We start from the raw sequence: 20,205 nt of genomic DNA, 5'->3' as shown, positions 1-20,205 counted from the left end.
ACAACAAATCTGCCAAGAGAGGGCCGCCCACCAAAACTCACAGACCAGGCAAGGAGGGCATTAACCCAACCCTGATCTGTACTTCTCCACAACTTTGTCCCTGACCTGTTTGGAGAGCTCCTTGGTCTTCATGGTGCCACTTGCTTGGTGGTGCCCCTTGCTTAGAGGTGTTGCAGGGCCTTTCAGAACAGGTGTATATATACTGAGATCATGTGACAGATCATGTGACACTTAGATTGCACACATGTGGACTTTATTTAACTAATTATGTGAAATCTGCAGATTAACTCCTGTTTATTGCTTATCTGAAGGTAAAGCAGGAAGCACCAGTGGTTAATAGAAAAGTGGTCAGATGACGCAGATGCTAACCTACAGGACTGTTTTGCTAGCACAGACTGGAACATGTTCCGGGATTCTTCAGATAGCATTGAGGAGTACACCACATCAGTCACTGGCTTCATCAATAAGTGCATCGATGATGTCGTCCCCACAGTGACCGTAAGTACATACCCCAACCAGAAGCCATGGATTACAGGAAACATCCGCACTGAGCTAAAGGGTAGAGCTGCCGCTTTCAAGGGGCGGGACTCTAACCCGGACGCTTATAAGAAATTCCACTATGCCCTCCGACGAACCATCAAACAGGCAAAGAGTCAATACAGGACTAAGATTGAATCGTACTACACCGTCTCTGATGCTCGTCAGATGTGCCAGGACTTGAAAACTATTACAGACTACAGAGGGAAGCACAGCCGCGAGCTGCCCAGTGACACAAGACTTCCAGACGAGCTAAATCACTTCTATGCTCGCTTCGAGGCAAGCAACACTGAAGCATGCATGAGAGCACCAGCTGTTCCGGATGACTATGTGATCACGCTCTCCGTAGCCGATGTGAGTAAGACTTTTAAGCAGGTCAACATTCACAAGGCCGCAGGGCCAGACGGATTACCAGGACATGTACTCCAAGCATGTGCTGACCAAGTGGCAAGTGTCTTCACTGACATTTCCCTGACTGAGTCTGTAATACCAACATGTTTCAAGCAGACCACCATAGTCCACGTGCCCAAGGACACTAAGATAACCTGCCTAAATGACTACCGACCCATAGCCATGAAGTGCTTTTTAAGGCTTGTCATGGCTCACATCAACACCATTATCCCAGAAACCCACTCCAATTTGCATACCGCCCCAACAGATCCACAGATGATGCAATCTCTATTGCACTCCACACTGCCCTTTCCCACCTGGACAAGAGGAACACCTATGTGAGAATGCTATTCATTGACTACAGCTCAGCGTTCAACACCATAGTGCCCTCAAAGCTCATCACTAAGCTAAGGATCCTGGGACTAAACACCTCCCTCTGCAACTGGATCCTGGACTTCCTGACGGGCCGCCCCCAGGTGGTAAGGGTAGGTAACAACACATCTGCCACGCTGATCCTCAACACGGGGGCCCCTCAGGGGTGTGTGCTCAGTCCCCTCCTGTACTCCCTGTTCCCCCATGACTGCATGACCAGGCACGACTCCAACACCATCATTAAGTTTGCCGACGACACAACAGTGGTAGGCCTGATCACTGACAACGATGAGACAGCCTATAGGGAGAAGGTCAGAGACCTGGCCATGTGGTGCCAGGATAACAACCTCTCCCTCAACGTGACCAAGACAAAGGAGATGATTGTGGACTACAGGAAAAAAAGAGGACTGAGCACGCCCCCATTCTCATCGACGGGGCTGTAGTGGAACAGGTTGAGAGCTTTAAGTTCCTTGGTGTCCACATCACCAACAAACTATCATGGTCCAAACACACCAAGACAGTCGTGAAAAGGGCACGACAAAGCCTATTCCCTCTCAGGAGACTGAAAAGATTTGGCATGGGTCCTCAGATCCTCAAAAAGTTCTACAGCTGCACCATCGAGAGCATCCTGACTGGTTGCATCACCGCCTGCTATGGCAACTGCTCGGCCTCCGACCGCAAGGCACTACAGAGGGTAGTGCGTACGGCCCAGTACATCACTGGGGCCAAGCTTCCTGCCATTCCAGGACCTCTATACCAGGCGGTGTCAGAGGAAGGTCCTCAAAATTGTCAAAGACTCCAGTCACCCTAGTCATAGACTGTTCTCTCTGCTACCGCACGGTAAACGGTACCGGAGCGCCAAGTCTAGGTCCAAAAGGCTTCTCAACAGCTTCTACCCCAAAGCCATAAGACTCCTGAACAGCTAATCATGGCTACCCGGACTATTTGCACCCCCTCCCCATCTTTTTACGCTGCTGCTACTCTGTTAATTATTTATGCATAGTCACTTTAACTCTACCCACATGTACATATTACCTCAACTAGCCGGTGCCCCCGCACATTGACTCTGCACCGGTACCCCCCTGTATATATAGCCTCCCTACTGTTATTTTATTTTACTTCTGCTCTTTTTTTCTCAACACTTTTTTGTTGTTGTTTTATTTTACTTTTTTATTAAGAAATAAATGCGTTGTTGGTTAAGGGCTGTAAGTAAGCATTTCACGGTAATGTCTACACCTGTTGTATTCGGCGCATGTGGCAAATAGAATTTGATTTGATTTAATTGGTTGCACCAGATCTTATTTAGGGGCTTCATAGCAAAGGGGGTTATTATTTTTTTTGAAACAAGTTCTTTTTTTCATTTCACTTCACCAATTTTGACTATTTTGTGTATGTCCATTATATCCAAATAAAAATCCACTTAAATGACAGGTTGTAATGCAACAAAATAGGAAAAACGCCAAGGGGGATGAATACTTATGCAAGGCACTGTATGTCCAAAAGGCTCCTGAACAGCTTCAAGCCATAAGAACAATTCATCAAATGGCCACGCGGACTGTTTGCATTGACGCATGAATCACGATGTGGGGGATAATGAAAGAAATGAAAGAAGTGTGTGACATGAGGAGGAATTTCAGCCGCAAAATTCGAGACTATAATGGTGTTCTGAAAAATAAACTGGACAGAAATGTGCTCATGTGGACCAAAGCAGGTAACCTTACAGACAGAGAGCTTGATTGGATGGAGGATAAGGAGGTTTATATGAAGAAGTGTATTGCTGTTGTTGTTTTGTTATTGTCCTGCTTCAATACAAATCTCACCAGATGGGGTCTGTTGGATGGTCGGGATGTCTCCCAAGGATTAGCCCTGGGGTCTGTTGGATGGTCGGGATTTCTCCCAAGGATTAGCCCTCTGACTCCCTGACCCTGTAACTCTGCGGTGATATGATGGGGGACTATAAGCCAATTTGAAAAAATGGTTTCACCAGTGTCTTGTTATTCTTTTTGACATTTGTCTTAGAAATGTGTATTAAGAATATTGGTATATATTAATAAACAGTGAGTAGTTTGTCTGGATTTCCTGAATCAGAAATGAGGAGAGGCCTCGTGAGGTATTGGTCGGTCACATGCATGAACCAAACGTTAATGATGAATTAATTATGAATAATGAATAAGCTAAATCATGCAAATATAACTTGTCTGTGTTTGTCAGAGAACTAACAGGATTGGAGCTCCTGACAGACGTGTACTATGGCGAATTAAGTTTGTTGGAAACTCTCCAGCTTGCTGATAATAAAGAATGATTAATTTAAGATTGACTCCAGGTGTCCCTGGTGGTAATTTCCACGACAATTCGATAGTGTTTCAGTAGAGAAACTAGCTAATCAACTAGCTAGCTAATCAACTATGATTTCAATATTGAATTTGAAATAGGTAGTTATTCGGTTTTCTGTTATTAAAACAGGCTATTGATGAGGAAAGCTAGGTGAACGTTAGCTAACTAGCTAATGTTAGGGTTAAATTGTTAAAAGTAGTCCTAGTGCATAGACCCATCCTGCGGCCCAGCAAAAAGTATTTAGTCAGCCACCAATTGTGCAAGTTCTCCCACTTAAAAAGATGAGAGAGGCCTGTAATTTTCATCATAGGTACACGTCAACTATGACAGACAAATTGAGAAAAGAAAATCCAGAAAATCACATTGTAGGATTTTTAATGAATTTATTTGGAATTTATGGTGGAAAATAAGTATTTGGTCACCTACAAACAAGCAAGATTTCTGTCTCTCACAGACCTGTAACTTCTTCTTTAAGAGGCTCCTCTGTCCTCCACTCGTTACCTGTATTAATGGCACCTGTTTGAACTTGTTATCAGTATAAAAGACACCTGTCCACAACCTCAAACAGTCACACTCCAAACTCCACTATGGCCAAGACCAAAGAGCTGTCAAAGGACACCAGAAACAAAATTGTAGACCTGCACCAGGCTGGGAAGACTGAATCTGCAATAGGTAAGCAGCTTGTTTGAAGAAATCAACTGTGGGAGCAATTATTAGGAAATGGAAGACATACAAGACCACTGATAATCTCCCTCGATCTGGGGCTCCACGCAAGATCTCACCCTGTGGGGTCAAAATGATCACAAGAACGGTGAGCAAAAATCCCAGAACCACACGGGGGGACCTAGTGAATGACCTGCAGAGAGCTGGGACCAAAGTAACAAAGCCTACCATCAGTAACACGCTACGCCGCTAGGGACTCAAATCCTGCAGTGCCAGACGTGTCCCCCTGCTTAAGCCAGTACATGTCCAGGCCCGTCTGAAGTTTGCTAGAGTGCATTTGGATGATCCAGAAGAGGATTGGGAGAATGTCATATGGTCAGATGAAACCAAAATAGAACTTTTTGGTAAAAACTCAACTCGTCGTGTTTGGAGGACAAAGAATGCTGAGTTGCATCCAAAGAACACCATACCTACTGTGAAGCATGGGGGTGGAAACATCATACTTTGGGGCTGTTTTTCTGCAAAGGGACCAGGACGACTGATCCGTGTAAAGGAAAGAATGAGTGGGGCCATGTATCGTGAGATTTTGAGTGAAAATCAGCAAGGGCATTGAAGATGAAACGTGGCTGGGTCTTTCAGCATGACAATGATCCCAAACACACCGCCCGGGCAACGAAGGAGTGGCTTCGTAAGAAGCATTTCAAGGTCCTGGAGTGGCCTAGCCAGTCTCCAGATCTCAACCCCATAGAAAATCTTTGGAGGGAGTTGAAAGTCCGTGTTGCCCAGCGACAGCCCCAAAACATCACTGCTCTAGAGGAGATCTGCATGGAGGAATGGGCCAAAATACCAGCAACAGTGTGTGAAAACCTTGTGAAGACTTACAGAAAACGTTTGACCTGTGTCATTGCCAACAAAGGGTATATAACAAAGTATTGAGAAACTTTTGTTATTGACCAAATACTTATTTTCCACCATAATTTGCAAATAAATTCATTAAAAATCCTACAATGTGATTTTCAGGATTTATTTTCCTCATTTTGTCTGTCATAGTTGACGTGTACCTATGATGAAAAGTACAGGCCTCTCTCATCTTTTTAAGTGGGAGAACTTGCACAATTGGTGGCTGACTAAATACTTTTTTTCCCCACTGCATCGACATAACCTGAAAGGCCGCTCAGCAAGGAAGAAGCCACTGCTCCAAAACCGCCATAAAAAAGCCAGACTACGGTTTGCAACTGCACATGGGGACAAAGATTGTAATTTTTGGAGAAATGTCCTCTGGTCTGATGAAACAAAAATAGAACTGTTTGGCCATAATGACCATCGTTATGTTTGGAGGAAAACGGGAAACGCTTGCAAGCCGAAGAACACCATCCCAACCATGAAGAACGGCGGTGGCAGCATCATGCTGTGGGGGTGCTTTGCTGCAGGAGGGACTGGTGCACTTCACAAAATAGATGGCATCATGAGGAAGGAAAATTATGTGGATATATTGAAGCAACATCTCAAGACATCAGTCAGGAAGTTAAAGCTTGGTCGCAAATGGGTCTTCCAAATGGACAAATGACCCCAAGCATACTTCCAAAGTTGTGGCAAAATGGCTTAAGGACAACAAAGTCAAGGTATTGGAGTGGCCATCACAAAGCCCTGACCTCAATCCTATAGAAAATTTGTGGGCAGAACTGAAAAAGCGTGTGCGAGAAAGGAGGCCTACAAACCTAACTCAGTTACACCAGCTTGTGTAGGAGGAATGGGCCAAAATTCACCCAACTTATTGTGGGAAGCTTGTGGAAGGCTACCCAAAACGTTTGACCCAAGTTAAATAATTTAAAGGCAATGCTACCAAATACTAATTGAGTGTATGTAAACTTCTGACCCACTGAGAATGTGATGAAAGAAATAAAAGCTGAAATAAATAATTCTCTCTACAATTATTCTGACATTTCACATTCTTAAAATAAAGTGGTGATCCTAACTGACCTAAGACAGGGAATTTTTACTAGGATTAAATGTCAGGAATGGTGAAAAACTGAGTTTAAATGTATTTGGCTAAGGCAGGGGTGTCAAACGTACGGCCCGCGGGCCGGATCAGGCCCGCAAACGGGTTTAATCCGGCCCGCGAGATGATAAAAAAAAAAAAAAATATATATATATATATATATATATATATATATATATATATATTTTTTTTGTAAAGTATAAAAATGCGCTGCAATTTTTCAATAAAATAAACTGCTGTTCCAATTGCGTCCACTGGATGGCGCAATAGCAATTGTGTTAAGCAAGCAAACTGTTTATACCGGGGCAGAGCAAGTAGGTCAAGCACGTGCAGCCAATGAGCTACTTTGTTTTGCCCGCGATATTTATTACGGCTTCTACTTTTAACATTATGTGCTTTGGCACCCTCATTGCCCCAATATGTCTCTGTCAAAAAAGAGAAAAGTGGACGCAGAGTGTTCCAAGAAAAATGGTCATCCTATTTATTCACAGAATTGAATGGGAAAGCTGTATGTTTGGTGTGTTCAGAGCATGTTGCAGTGCTGAAAGAATATAACCTTCGTCGCCACTATGTGAGTCTTCATGCCGACAAATATGACAACTTTCAAGGACAGCGGAAATGAGAGAAGGTGAATGAACTGTTGGCGGGTCTGAAGAAACAGCAGTCTGTGTTTACTCACAGCCGAGACATCAGTGACGCTGCAGTGAAAGCTAGCTACCTCATTGCTAATGAAATCGCAGTGGCTTCAAAACCATTTAGTGAGGGTGAATTTGTAAAAACATGCATGATGAAGGCAGCGGAGATTGTGTGCCCTGAAAAGCGGCAGGCTTTTGCAAATATCAGCCTGACAAGAAACACAGTTGCAGACAGGATTTCCGATCTTTCAGTGGATTTGGACAGCCAGTTGAAGCAAAAAGTAAAGTCATTTATTGCGTTTTCGGTTGCAATTGATGAAAGCACGGACATTACAGATGTTGCACAACTGGCCATTTTCATCCGTGGAGTTGATGACACATTGACCGTCACCGAGGAGTTCGTGGAGTTGGTGCCGATGACAGATACAACGACAGCAGCTGATATTTTTACCGCACTCGTCGGCGCGCTGGACAGGGTCGGAGTGGACTGGTCCCGCGCTGTCAGCCTGGCTACAGATGGTGCGCCCTCAATGATCGGGAAAAAAGCAGGCGTTGTGACAAAGTTCAAAGAGAAAGTGCAATCTGCAAATGGAGGACGTGATTTTTTGACTTTTCACTGTATTTTGCACCAGGAGGCTTTGTGTTGCAAGTCATTAAAGATGGATAACGTCACAAAGGTGGTCATCCAAACTGTTAATTTCATCCGATCCAGAAGCCTGAATCACCGTCAGTTTGACAGCCTTCTCAAAGAGAAAGACCACATCTATGGCCTGCCATACCACACTGAGGTAAGATGGTTAAGCCGAGGTGCTGTGCTGAGGCGTTTCTTTGATTTACGAGAAGAAATTGAACAGTTCATGGAAGAAAAGGGCAAACCAGTGTTAGAATTTCATTCCGCAGAATGGATGCCGGACCTTGCATTTATGGTGGATGTTACAGAGCACCTGAATAACTTGAACAAACAGCTGCAAGGGCGCAACAAAGTTGTCACGCGGTATTATGACAGCATACGTTCTTTCAAGTTGAAGCTGTCATTGTGGGAGACGCAACTTGCCGGTGGTGATGCAGCTCACTTCCCCTGTCTGAAAAATGTGTGCGCGACCCAACATGTGGCAGACATGAAGCGGTTCAAAGATAAAATAACGGGACTGTTACGGGAGTTTGAGCAACGCTTTCAGATTTATGTTTATATGTTTTTATGTTGATGTGCTATTGTTTTTAATTGATTTTATTTGTATATTTAACCTATTCTTGACTCTGTGGTTCTTGCACTTGTTTGGGGAACAGGATTTCATTATTTTTATCTACATTTCTGCCTGAGAAATGACACCCTGATATAGTTCTGTGATCTGTGATATACTTCTGTGAATCACTGAGGCATTGTGTGTTTGTGTGTTCTTTGTCCTCAGAACTTTCAAATAACTTGAGGTGTTTTATGATTAATAGTGATGTTGTGCTTTTGGACACTGTCCTCAGGCTCCAGCTTTATGTTTATATGTTTTTATGTTGATGTGCTATTGTTTTTACTTGATTTTATTTTATTTGTATATTTAACCTATTCTTGACTCTGTGGTTCTTGCACTTGTTTGGGGAACAGGATTTCATTATTTTTATCTACATTTCTGCCTGAGAAATGACACCCTGATATAGTTCTGTGATCTGTGAAACAGTTCTGTTAATCACTGAGGCATTGTGTGTTTGTGTGTTCTTTTTCTTTAGAATTTTCAAATAAACTTGACGTGTTTTATGATTAATAGTGATGTTGTGCTTGTACTATTTTGGACACACTGTCCTCAGGCTCCAGCTTTATGTTGATCGTATTAAAACAAAGAAAACAATCTGAAGTTGTTGTTTTTAAGTTATATATACCATGATTTTTCCGGTCCGGCCCACTTGGGAATAGATTTTCCTCCATGTGGCCCCTGAGCTAAAATGAGTTTGACACCCCTGGGCTAAGGTGTATGTAAACTTCAGACTTCAACTGTAAGCAGACAATGAAAGCTCTTACAGTATTAGATGATTACATTTCTCTAAAACAGGCTATAGGCTACATGTGCACCACCAAGTCAGAACAGTAGGCTAAGCTATGAGGGGGAAAGAGACCAAATGATTAGGGTGAGGCACATGGGCTACTAACAGCTTACTACACAACATACACTTAGTATTACTTTCTTAGCTACAGTATACGTATCTCCCTGGCATAGTACATTTTTGGACTCACCTTGTTGTGCTGTGCTCACTTGAACAGGAAGGTGGCGCGGCGATCCTTGTAGGCTAATTTTGTCATCAAACTTTATCATCAAAGTCTGCCAGTCTTGGAATTCCGAGTTGGATGACTGTTCAAAACGTATTTTCCCAGTCGGAGCTAGTTTTTTTCCTAGTTCCCAGCGGTCTTGAACTCACTGAAGTCTGAGATTTCCTAGTTCCGAGTTTCCAGTTTTCTTGAACGCGGCAGAAGTCATGCTGGATTGACAGCAAGGCCAATGTATTCAACCTTTTCTGGCCCGTGGTGTTGCATGTGAATGTTTATCCTTTTAAGCTTGGAAAAGAGGCCCTTAAACCCAGACTTGGACCACACATCCTCTCCACTGAATAGCAGGCTAGTGATTGCTTTGCAACGCTTGCATTTAGCCATTGATTCCAAACAACTCATTGTTGAATTTGCGATTTCCAACTTGTTGTGTAATGTTTATGTCCAATGGCCGATGTGCACCGATACGTTTTATCTATAATTTCTCTTCATATGACAAGGACTTACCAGTAGATGGGCTTTGACCAAAATGGTGTTTGACCAGATACAATGCTATTTTACAGTAAACAAATTGACAACAAATTTTCAGCACGCTTATAGGGAAGGACATTCAACAAGCACAGCACTTACACAAATGACTGATGATTGGCTGAGAGAAATTGATGATAAAATGATTGTGGGGGCTGCCTTGTTAGACTTCAGTGCAGCTTTTGACATTATCGATTATAGTCTGCAGCTGGAAAAACGTATGTGTAATGGCTTTACACCCCCTGCTATATTGTGGATCGAGAGCTACCTGTCTAACAGAACACAGAGGGTGTTCTTTAATGGAAGCCTCTCCAACATAATCCAGGTAGAATCAGGAATTACCCAGGGCAGCTGTACAGGCCCATTACTTTCTTCAACCTTAACTAATGACATGCCATTGGCTTTGAGTAAAGCCAGTGTGTCTATGTAGGTGGATGACTCAACACTAAACATCAGCTACTACAGCGACTGAAATGACTGCAACACTTAACAAAGAGCTGCAGTTAGTTTCAGAATGGGTGGCAAGGAATAAGTTAGCCTAAATATTTCAAAAACTATAAGCATTGTATTTGGGACAAATCATTCACTAAACCCTAAACCTCAACTAAATCTTGTAATAAATCATGTGGAAATTGAGCAAGTTGAGGAGACTAAATTGCTTGGAGTAACCCTGGATTGTAAACTGTCCTGGTCAAAACATATTGATACAACAGTAGCTAAGATGGGGAGAAGTCTGTCCATAATAAAGCGCTGCTCTACCTTCTTAACAACACTATCAACAAGGCAGGTCCTACAGGCCCTAGTTTTGTCGCACCTGGACTACTGGTCAGTCGTGTGGTCAGGTGCCACAAAGAGAGACTTGGGAAAATTGCAGTTGGCTCAGAATAGGGCAACACGGCTGGCCCTTGGATGTACACAGAGAGCTAACATTAATAATATGCATGTCAATCTCTCCTGGCTCAAAGTGGAGGAGAGATTGACTTCATCACTACTTGTATTTATGAGAGGTATTGACATGTTGAATGCACCAAGCTGTCTGTTTGAACTACTGGCGCACAGCTCGGACACCCATGCATACCCCACAAGACATGCCACCAGAGGTCTCTTCACAGTCCCCAAGTCCAGAACAGACTATGGGAGGCGCACAGTACTACATAGAGCCATGACTACATGGAACTCTATTCCACATCAAGTAACTGATGAAAGTAGTAAAATTAGATAAAAAAAAACAGATAAAAATACACCTTATGGAACAGCGGGGACTGTGAAGCAACACAAACATAGACACAGACACATGCACACACACACACGATAACATACGCACTATACACACACGTACACATGGATTTTGTGTTGTAGATATGTGGTAGTGGTGGAGTAGGGGCCTGAGGGAACACAGTTAATATGTTGTGAAATCTGTGAATGTATTGTCGTGTTTTTTAAATTGTATAACTGCCTTAATTGTGCTGGACCCCAGGAAGAGTAGCTGCTGCCTTGGCAGGAACTAATGGGGATCCATAATAAATACAAATACACATATCTGTAGTGTGTGATCTCAGTAGTTAGTGTGTGATCTCTACTGTGTGATCTCTAGTGTGTGATCTCTAGTGTGTGATCTCTAGTGTGTGATCTCAGTAGTTAGTGTGTGATCTCAGTAGTTAGTGTGTTATCTCTAGTGTGTGATCTCGTGTGTGATCTCAGTAGTTAGTGTGTGATCTCTGCAGCGTGTGATGTCTGCAGTTAGTTAGTGTGATCTCCAGTGTGTGATCTCCAGTGTGCGATCTCTGTAGTATGTAAAGAACCACATTGAGCTTGACAGAGATCCTTAAAGACATCTTTATTGTGGATCAAAATACTGTCTTACAACACTTTAAAGCCCTTTAACAGACAAGGTTATTTTTGTTCTGGAATACTGAGTAACAAAGCTAAAGAGCGGGCGGGGGTTAGAACATTTAGCAGGAACACAAAGCTACATTTGTTCTTTATTCTCTGTTCAACACCTCTATTCAATTTAACATTACAGTTAGTCCTGTTCTTATTCAACACTAGTATCAGGACATCACCTACTACAGTTATTCATAATACTAGTGACATGGACATATTAACACTATAGTTATTAATACTTTGATGCTAGTCAATATGCAGTAAGATGCAGTTATAACTGGGTCAGTCAGTCACTGCAGTGGTGCTAGTTACACCTTTAAAACAAGCAGTGTGTGATGTTATTGGGGACGGCTAATCTGGGTGTTTTACTATCATTACTAACGTACTATTCATGTGTTATTAACATGTCGTAAACCCTATACTAACAGTTATTAACCTACACTCACTTTCATTATTGTTATGGTTAAGACGAGCTAACACCAGGCCACACTAGCAGCAGCTAAACAAACCTTTTAGAATTAGCATTATGAACACACCGCACTAGAATTAGGCTATTCTCAGACCAATATACTATGTCTGCTAGGCTAACCCCTATACCAACACTATGCTACGATACGCTAGGCTAACCCCTATACCAACACTATGCTACGATACGCTAGGCTAACCCCTATACCAACACTATGCTACGATACGCTAGGCTAACCCCTATACCAACACTATGCTACGATACGCTAGGCTAGCACTAGCCCACAGCTAAACACTGCGTGGGGAAAGGAAGGTACATGTTGCTAAGCTAGTTTACAGTAATAAAAAGGTGCATGTTTCCCCTCTCTATGACTACTAATGATTATGATGGGTGAGGGGAGGAGAGAGGGGTGAGAGAGGGATGGGGGAGAGAGAGGGATGGGGGAGAGAGAGGGATGGGGTGAGAGAGAGGGATGGGGGAGAGAGAGGGATGGGGGAGAGAGAGGGATGGGGGAGAGAGAGGGATGGGGGAGAGAGAGGGATGGGGGAGAGAGAGGGATGGGGGAGAGAGAGGGATGGGGGAGAGAGAGGGATGATTATGATGGGGAGGGGAGGGGGATGAAGAGAGGAATATTCAGTGTTTATGCATTATTGTTTGGGTTATGGTGTATGACTTTGGAAGGTTCTAATCTGATTGCTATGGAGACAAAGGGCTAGTTTGGAGGGTTCTGATTTGCCATTGGCCTCTAGACAGTAATGGAGTTCAATCTGATTGGTCTAGACAGTGATGTGGTAGGGGCTGCCAGGGATGTGCTGTTCTCCCCACTTCACTACCAGGATGTACTCTCCCTTCTCCTTGAGCTGGTAGCTGATGTTATAGATACGGTTCCCAACGTGCTTCACCAGAACCTCCTCACAGGGAACCCTGGGCCCGTCAACACCCACCAACAGCATGTTACGACCTGGGGGGAGGACAGAACAGGGTTAACACACACACACTATAACCTGAGAGAGAGATCGAAACAGTCACACACACACACCTGAGACTAAACACACACCTGCTTTGCTGCAGTCGACGGTGAAGTTGTTCTTCTGGCCGATAAAGCCCTTTGATAGGCCGAGACCCTTGGCTGTCACACAGCTGGCGTCCGTTTGGCTGGGAGCTCCCTGGTGGGAAGAGCTAACCTGGCGAGTCACAGGGTCGACCATGACGCTGGACGTCTCGTGGTTACTATGGCTACTGACCAGCTTGGAGCCTGGCGGAGAGAGACAGAGGTTAGAGTGTAGAGTCTGAGGCTTGATGGTTTTTTTCACTGACATCCCCACTCGGGCTCCCGAGTGGCTCAGCGGTCTAAGGCACTGCATCTCAGTGGTCTAAGGCACTGCATCGCAGCGGTCTAAGGTACTGCATCTCAGCGGTCTAAGGCACTGCATCCCAGCGGTCTAAGGTACTGCATCGCAGCGGTCTAAGGCACTGCATCTCAGCGGTCTAAGGCACTGCATCTCAGCGGTCTAAGGCACTGCATCTCAGCGGTCTAAGGCACTGCATCTCAGCGGTCTAAGGCACTGCATCTCAGCGGTCTAAGGCACTGCATCTCAGTGGTCTAAGGCACTGCATCGCAGCGGTCTAAGGTACTGCATCTCAGCGGTCTAAGGCACTGCATCCCAGCGGTCTAAGGCACTGCATCGCAGCGGTCTAAGGCACTGCATCTCAGCGGTCTAAGGCACTGCATCTCAGCGGTCTAAGGCACTGCATCTCAGCGGTCTAAGGCACTGCATCTCAGCGGTCTAAGGCACTGCATCGCAGCGGTCTAAGGTACTGCATCGCAGCGGTCTAAGGCACTGCATCTCAGCGGTCTAAGGCACTGCATCTCAGCGGTCTAAGGCACTGCATCTCAGCGGTCTAAGGCACTGCATCTCAGCGGTCTAAGGCACTGCATCTCAGCGGTCTAAGGCACTGCATCTCAGCGGTCTAAGGCACTGCATCTCAGCGGTCTAAGGCACGCACTGCATCTCAGCGGTCTAAGGCACTGCATCGCAGCGGTCTAAGGTACTGCATCGCAGCGGTCTAAGGCACTGCATCTCAGCGGTCTAAGGCACTGCATCTCAGCGGTCTAAGGCACTGCATCTCAGCGGTCTAAGGCACTGCATCTCAGCGGTCTAAGGCACTGCATCTCAGCGGTCTAAGGCACTGCATCTCAGCGGTCTAAGGCACTGCATCTCAGTGGTCTAAGGCACTGCATCGCAGCGGTCTAAGGTACTGCATCTCAGCGGTCTAAGGCACTGCATCCCAGCGGTCTAAGGTACTGCATCTCAGCGGTCTAAGGCACTGCATCTCAGCGGTCTAAGGCACTGCATCTCAGCGGTCTAAGGCACTGCATCTCAGCGGTCTAAGGCACTGCATCTCAGCGGTCTAAGGCACTGCATCTCAGCGGTCTAAGGCACTGCATCTCAGTGGTCTAAGGCACTGCATCGCAGCGGTCTAAGGTACTGCATCTCAGCGGTCTAAGGCACTGCATCCCAGCGGTCTAAGGAGCGGTCTAAGGCACTGCATCGCAGCGGTCTAAGGCACTGCATCTCAGCGGTCTAAGGCACTGCATCTCAGCGGTCTAAGGCACTGCATCTCAGCGGTCTAAGGCACTGCATCTCAGCGGTCTAAGGCACTGCATCTCAGTGGTCTAAGGCACTGCATCTCAGTGGTCTAAGGCACTGCATCTCAGTGCTTGAGGCGTCACTACAGACCCCCTGGTTCGATTCCAGGCTGTATCACAACCGGCCGTGATTGGGAGTCCCATAGGGCGGCGCACAATTGGCCCAGCGTCGTCCGGGTTTGGCCGGTGTAGGCCGTCATTTTAAATAAGAATTTGTTCTTAACTGACTTGCCTAGTTAAATAAAGGTAAAATAAAAAAATTTATACAATTGTTGATAAACGTGTACAGCATGTCGTATGTGTCCTGTCCCTCACCGGTGATCTTGGCCTTGAAGGGGGATCCTACGATGTGGTAAGGTCCTCCGTATCTGATGGAGATTAAGTAGTTTCCTGGAGCCATGGGGGTGTAGGTCACCTTGTAACCCTCCGGACACTCAACACAGTCCATCTTCACCTTGGATGGGCCGTCGATGGTCACCGCCAGGGCCCCGGGCCCCGCCGTACTGGTGTTCACCACAAACTCACAGGCTGTACCTGCAGAGGGTGATGAGAACACTGATCTCTCTCACAGACACACCCCAACACATTACACCCAGGTGTCAAATACTTCAGAAATCCTTGCAAATAATTTGAGCGTTTGCTTTAGTCTGCCTGGAGTGCCAGATGGTCGGGGTTTGTCATTTTGCGACTTATTCTATTGCCTTATTGAGCCAGCTAAAGCACAGATAAAGTATTTGAAACCCAGGTCTGCAACACGCTCCTCCTCCTCGTCAATCGTACCAGTGGTTCCTCCCTCTAATCCAGCTCCGTATGCGGTCACCATGCCTGGGTCTCCAGCCTGTCCCGTCTCCCCCACCCTGATCTTGAAGGGGCTGCCGGGGATGTGGCTGCCGTTGAACTTCACATCGATCAGGTACAGACCGTTCTCTCTGGGAATGAATCGCACAGCATACTTATCTAGAGGAGAGAGAGAGAGGAGAGAGGAGAGAGGAGAGAGGAGAGAGAGAGAGAGAGAGAGAGAGAGAGAGAGAGAGAGAGAGAGAGATGGAGAGATTTTGCTGTCAAATGACTGATGTTCGGTTTTTTTGTGTATCCATACATCCGTAGTATTGTGTAGTAGTATTGTGTAATGTAGTAGTTGTGTAGTGTAGTAGTAGTGTAATGTAGTAGTATTGTGTAGTGGTAGTATTGTGCAGTGGTAGTGTACTATTGTCTAGTGGTATTGTGTAGTGGAGTATTGTATAGTAGCAGTGTAGTCATATTGTGTAGTGTATTAGTATTGTTGCATAGTAGTAGTGTAGTATTGTGTCATAGTAGTGTATTATCATGTAGTCGTGTAGAAGTAGTGTTTATGGTGTAGTACTGTGTAGTAGTAGTAGTGTAGAATTGTGTAGTAGTAGTGTTTATGGTGTAGTACTGTGTAGTAGTAGTAGTAGTAGTGTAGAATTGTGTAGTAGTAGTAGTGTAGAATTGTTTAATGTAGTAATGTGTAGTATTATTGTGTTGTAGTATTGTTTAGTGTTGCATAGTAGTAGTGCCGTAACAGTGCAGTATTGTGTAGTATTGTGTCGTAGTAGTGTCATAGTGTAGTATTGTGTCGTAGTGTGTAGTATTGTGTCGTAGTGTGTAGTATTGTGTCGTAGTAGTGCCATAAGTGTCGTAGTGTAGTATTGTGTTGTATTGTGTCGTATTGTGTCGTAGTATTGTGTTGTATTGTGTCGTAGTATTGTGTCGTAGTGTGTCGTAGTGTGTAGTATTGTGTAGTATTGTGTCGTAGTGTGTAGTATTGTGTAGTATTGTGTCGTAGTGTGTCATAGTGTGTAGTATTGTGTCGTAGTAGTGCCATAAGTGTCGTAGTGTAGTATTGTGTTGTATTGTGTCGTAGTGTGTCGTAGTATTGTGTAGTATGGTGTTGTATTGTGTCGTAGTATTGTGTCATAGTGTGTAGTATTGTGTCGTAGTCTGTAGTATTGTGTAGTATTGTGTCGTAGTGTGTAGTATTGAGTCGTAGTGTGTAGTATTGAGTCGTAGTAGTGTCGTATTGTGTAGCAGTAGTGCCATAAGTGTCGTAGTGCAGTATTGTGTTGTATTGTGTCGTAGTATTGTGTAGTATTGTGTTGTATTGTGTCGTAGTATTGTGTCGTATTGTGTAGTATTGTGTCGTAGTGTGTAGTATTGTGTAGTATTGTGTCGTAGTGTGTAGTATTGAGTCGTAGTAGTGTCGTATTGTGTAGTAGTAGTGCCATAAGTGTCGTAGTGTAGTATTGTGTTGTATTGTGACGTAGTGTGTCATAGTATTGTGTAGTATTGTGTCGTAGTGTGTAGTATTGTGTCGTAGTGTGTAGTATTGTGTCGTAGTGTGTAGTATTGAGTCGTAGTGTGTAGTATTGCGTCGTAGTATTGAGTCGTAGTATTGTGTAGTATTGTGTCGTAGTGTGTAGTTTTGAGTCGTAGTGTGTAGTATTGAGTCGTAGTATTGTGTAGTATTGAGTCGTAGTGTGTAGTATTGAGTCGTAGTGTGTAGTATTGTGCTGTAGTGTGTCGTAGTGTAATATTGTGTCGTAGTGTGTAGTAGTGTGTAGTATTGTGTCGTAGTGTAATATTGTGTCGTAGTGTGTAGTATTGTGTAGTATTGTGTCGTAGTGTAATATTGTGTCGTAGTGTGTAGTATTGTGTAGTATTGAGTCGTAGTGTAATATTGAGTCGTAGTATTGTGTAGTATTGAGTCGTAGTGTGTAGTATTGAGTCGTAGTGTGTAGTATTGCGTCGTAGTATTGAGTCGTAGTATTGTGTAGTATTGTGTCGTAGTTTTGAGTCGTAGTGTGTAGTATTGAGTCGTAGTATTGTGTAGTATTGAGTCGTAGTGTGTAGTATTGAGTCGTAGTGTGTAGTATTGAGTCGTAGTGTGTAGTATTGAGTCGTAGTATTGTGTAGAATGGTGTCGTAGTGTGTAGTATTGAGTCGTAGTGTGTAGTATTGAGTCGTAGTATTGTGTAGTATTGAGTCGTATTGAGTCGTAGTATTGTGTAGTATTGTGTAGTAGTGGTTACCTTGTCTAGCTCAGTAACGCAGCAGCCCTCCAGGGCTCCAGATGGGCTGTGGACTTTAGCATCGATCTGTCCCTTCGCTCCATTCAGGCTCACAGCAAAGGATGCTGGGTGGTTGACCTTCAACCGGACTCCTGCTCAGATATATAACTCACACACTCAACATCACAACACTCAACACCGCAGCTACACATGTCAATCTCTCAACACAACACTGTCACATGTCAATCTGTCAACACAACACTGTCACATGTCAATCTGTCAACACAACACTGTCACATGTCAATCTGTCAACACAACACTGTCACATGTCAATCTGTCAACACTATCACAACTATAAACTGCAACACTAACACATACTCAACATAATAACAATGTAATACTATACAAATACACAATATAACTCAAACTTACCTGCAGGCGGCTAACGGGTAAAGAAGAGGGTCAGAGAGGTGAAGAACACGACAGAACACACAGAGAGAGAGAGAGAGAGAGAGAGAGAGAGAGAGAGAGAGAGAGACAGAGAGACAGAGAGACAGAGAGACAGAGAGACAGAGAGACAGAGAGACAGAGAGAGAGAGAGAGAGAGAGAGAGAGAGAGAGAGAGAGAGAGAGAGAGAGAGAGAGAGAGAGACAGAGAGAGAGAGAGAGAGAGAGAGAGAGAGAGAGAGAGAGAGAGAGAGAGAGAGAGAGAGAGAGAGAGAGAGAGAGAGAGAGAGAGAGAGAAACTGGCTCATCCTCTTTAACCCTTTAGTGCCTGGTGGATGATGAGGAGGGAGGGAGGGAGGGAGGGAGGGAGGAGGAGGAGAGAGGGAGGGAGGGAGGGAGGTGAGAGGGAGGGAGGTGAGAGGGAGGAGGAGAGAGGGAGGGAGGGAGGAGGAGAGAGGGAGGAGGAGAGAGCGAGGGAGGGAGGTGAGAGGGAGGAGGAGAGAGCGAGGGAGGGAGGTGAGAGGGAGGGAGGGAGGGAGGGAGGGGACTGTTGGGAGCCTTTAGAACGAGGCACGAGAAACACACAGTCCTTTTGTTTCCCACAAACCCTTGCACTTCCCAACAACACAGCAGCACGACCTGACACCTGACCTCCAACCCTCTGAGTGACTGACTAATGACTGCGAAACAGAAACCTGTTGTGATGTTCAGCTATTGCTGTACCTTTACAGAGAACATCCTGTATATGCTCCTTACAGTAAATGCTAGCTACACGCTAGTTACAGTAAATGCTAGCTACACACTATCCTGTATAGGCTAGCTACACACTACCCCCCCCCCCCCCAACAAACAGGCTGCTGCTGCATTGTGGGTAGTGTAGTCCTGGGTGTGTGTGTGTCTCCGAGCCTCACCTGAAGACTGGCAACAGTGAGTCGTCTGGCGTCATCAGAGGGCGACGCCACAGGAACCACGAAGGGACTGTCAGGGATGTGCTCGTCGTTGAAACGGATAGACACCTCATAGTCTCCTGCAACACACGTGTAACAGGGATCAATGTGCTGACTAACAGTGGAGCTTCCTTCTACATGTCCTTACCGGTACTCGATCTCAGATCCTCTGCCTCACAAACACAGGTGACCGCCTGCTTGACAACGTCTTAGCAAATTACACTATAGAAAAAGTACCAACACCATAGCGTGAGTGGAGACATTTCAAGCTGGGAAGTGCGCTTATGAAGTGAACTTCATTACACACACACACAAGATAGAATCCCAAACGAAGCGTTAGAAACACACACACACACACACACACCGTATGAAACACATACTAACCTCTTCTTAATAACAATGCTAATGTCGTTGATAATGCTAATTGTGAGGATGATTATCACCGGGGCTCTTGCTAGTGGTTAGATAGCTGTTACCACCCTCAACCCACACACACACCTGACTCCTGGACCATGTAGGACACTCCACTGGATCCGTCCTTCCGGTCCTCGAAGGTGATCTCTGCTTTACTGGGCCCCTCCACCGCGATGCTGAGACCCCCAGCACCAGCCTCCCGCGTCCAGATACTGAACTCAGCTACACACACACACACACACACGATCAGTACGCACACAATGTCAATGTGTGATCCTCACAGTATAGTAACACCAACACACACTTCCATACCTGGTACTCCAGCCTCTGCCCTCTCCAGCCCGGGCCCCCCAGCGCGGACCTTGTGGGCTCCTCCTTCTCCAAGGGGCCCCACTGTGAACTGGAAGGGGCTGCCGGGCACGTGCACGCCCGCGTACTTCACACACACCGTGTGCACGCCGGTCTCCGTGGGAACAAAGCGGATGCAGTAGGTGTTGTTCTCTCCCTCCATGATGTCAGCCTTGTGAACCTGGCCAGACGGACTGGTCACCTGGGCCATCATGTCTGCTATGCTGATCTCTGTTAACACACACACACACACACACACACACACACACACACACACACACACACACACACAGGGTTAACAGCCTTGTGAA

General features: G+C 45.3%; 1 protein-coding gene across 1 annotated transcript in view; it reads right to left on the bottom strand.

The window, feature by feature from the left end:
- Window positions 1-11,530: 11,530 nt before the first annotated feature.
- LOC311149451 (filamin-A-like) overlaps window positions 11,531-20,205 on the bottom strand; it is a 114,605-nt gene continuing 105,930 nt past the window's right edge. Inside the window, 10 exon segments of the mRNA XM_084186650.1 lie at window positions 11,531-13,020; window positions 13,117-13,314; window positions 15,025-15,243; window positions 15,490-15,666; window positions 17,760-17,765; window positions 17,768-17,881; window positions 17,884-17,890; window positions 19,097-19,212; window positions 19,631-19,768; window positions 19,859-20,125. Of these exon segments, the coding sequence (XP_084042776.1) occupies window positions 12,836-13,020; window positions 13,117-13,314; window positions 15,025-15,243; window positions 15,490-15,666; window positions 17,760-17,765; window positions 17,768-17,881; window positions 17,884-17,890; window positions 19,097-19,212; window positions 19,631-19,768; window positions 19,859-20,125 (1,427 nt within the window). The 3' untranslated portion in view covers window positions 11,531-12,835.

Source organism: Coregonus lavaretus (genome assembly GCF_964263955.1).
Source record: "Coregonus lavaretus genome assembly, chromosome: 22".
Classification (NCBI taxonomy): domain Eukaryota; kingdom Metazoa; phylum Chordata; class Actinopteri; order Salmoniformes; family Salmonidae; genus Coregonus; species Coregonus lavaretus.
The sequence above is the reverse complement of the archived record's forward strand: the minus strand, read 5'-3'. Positions and strand labels throughout refer to the sequence as shown.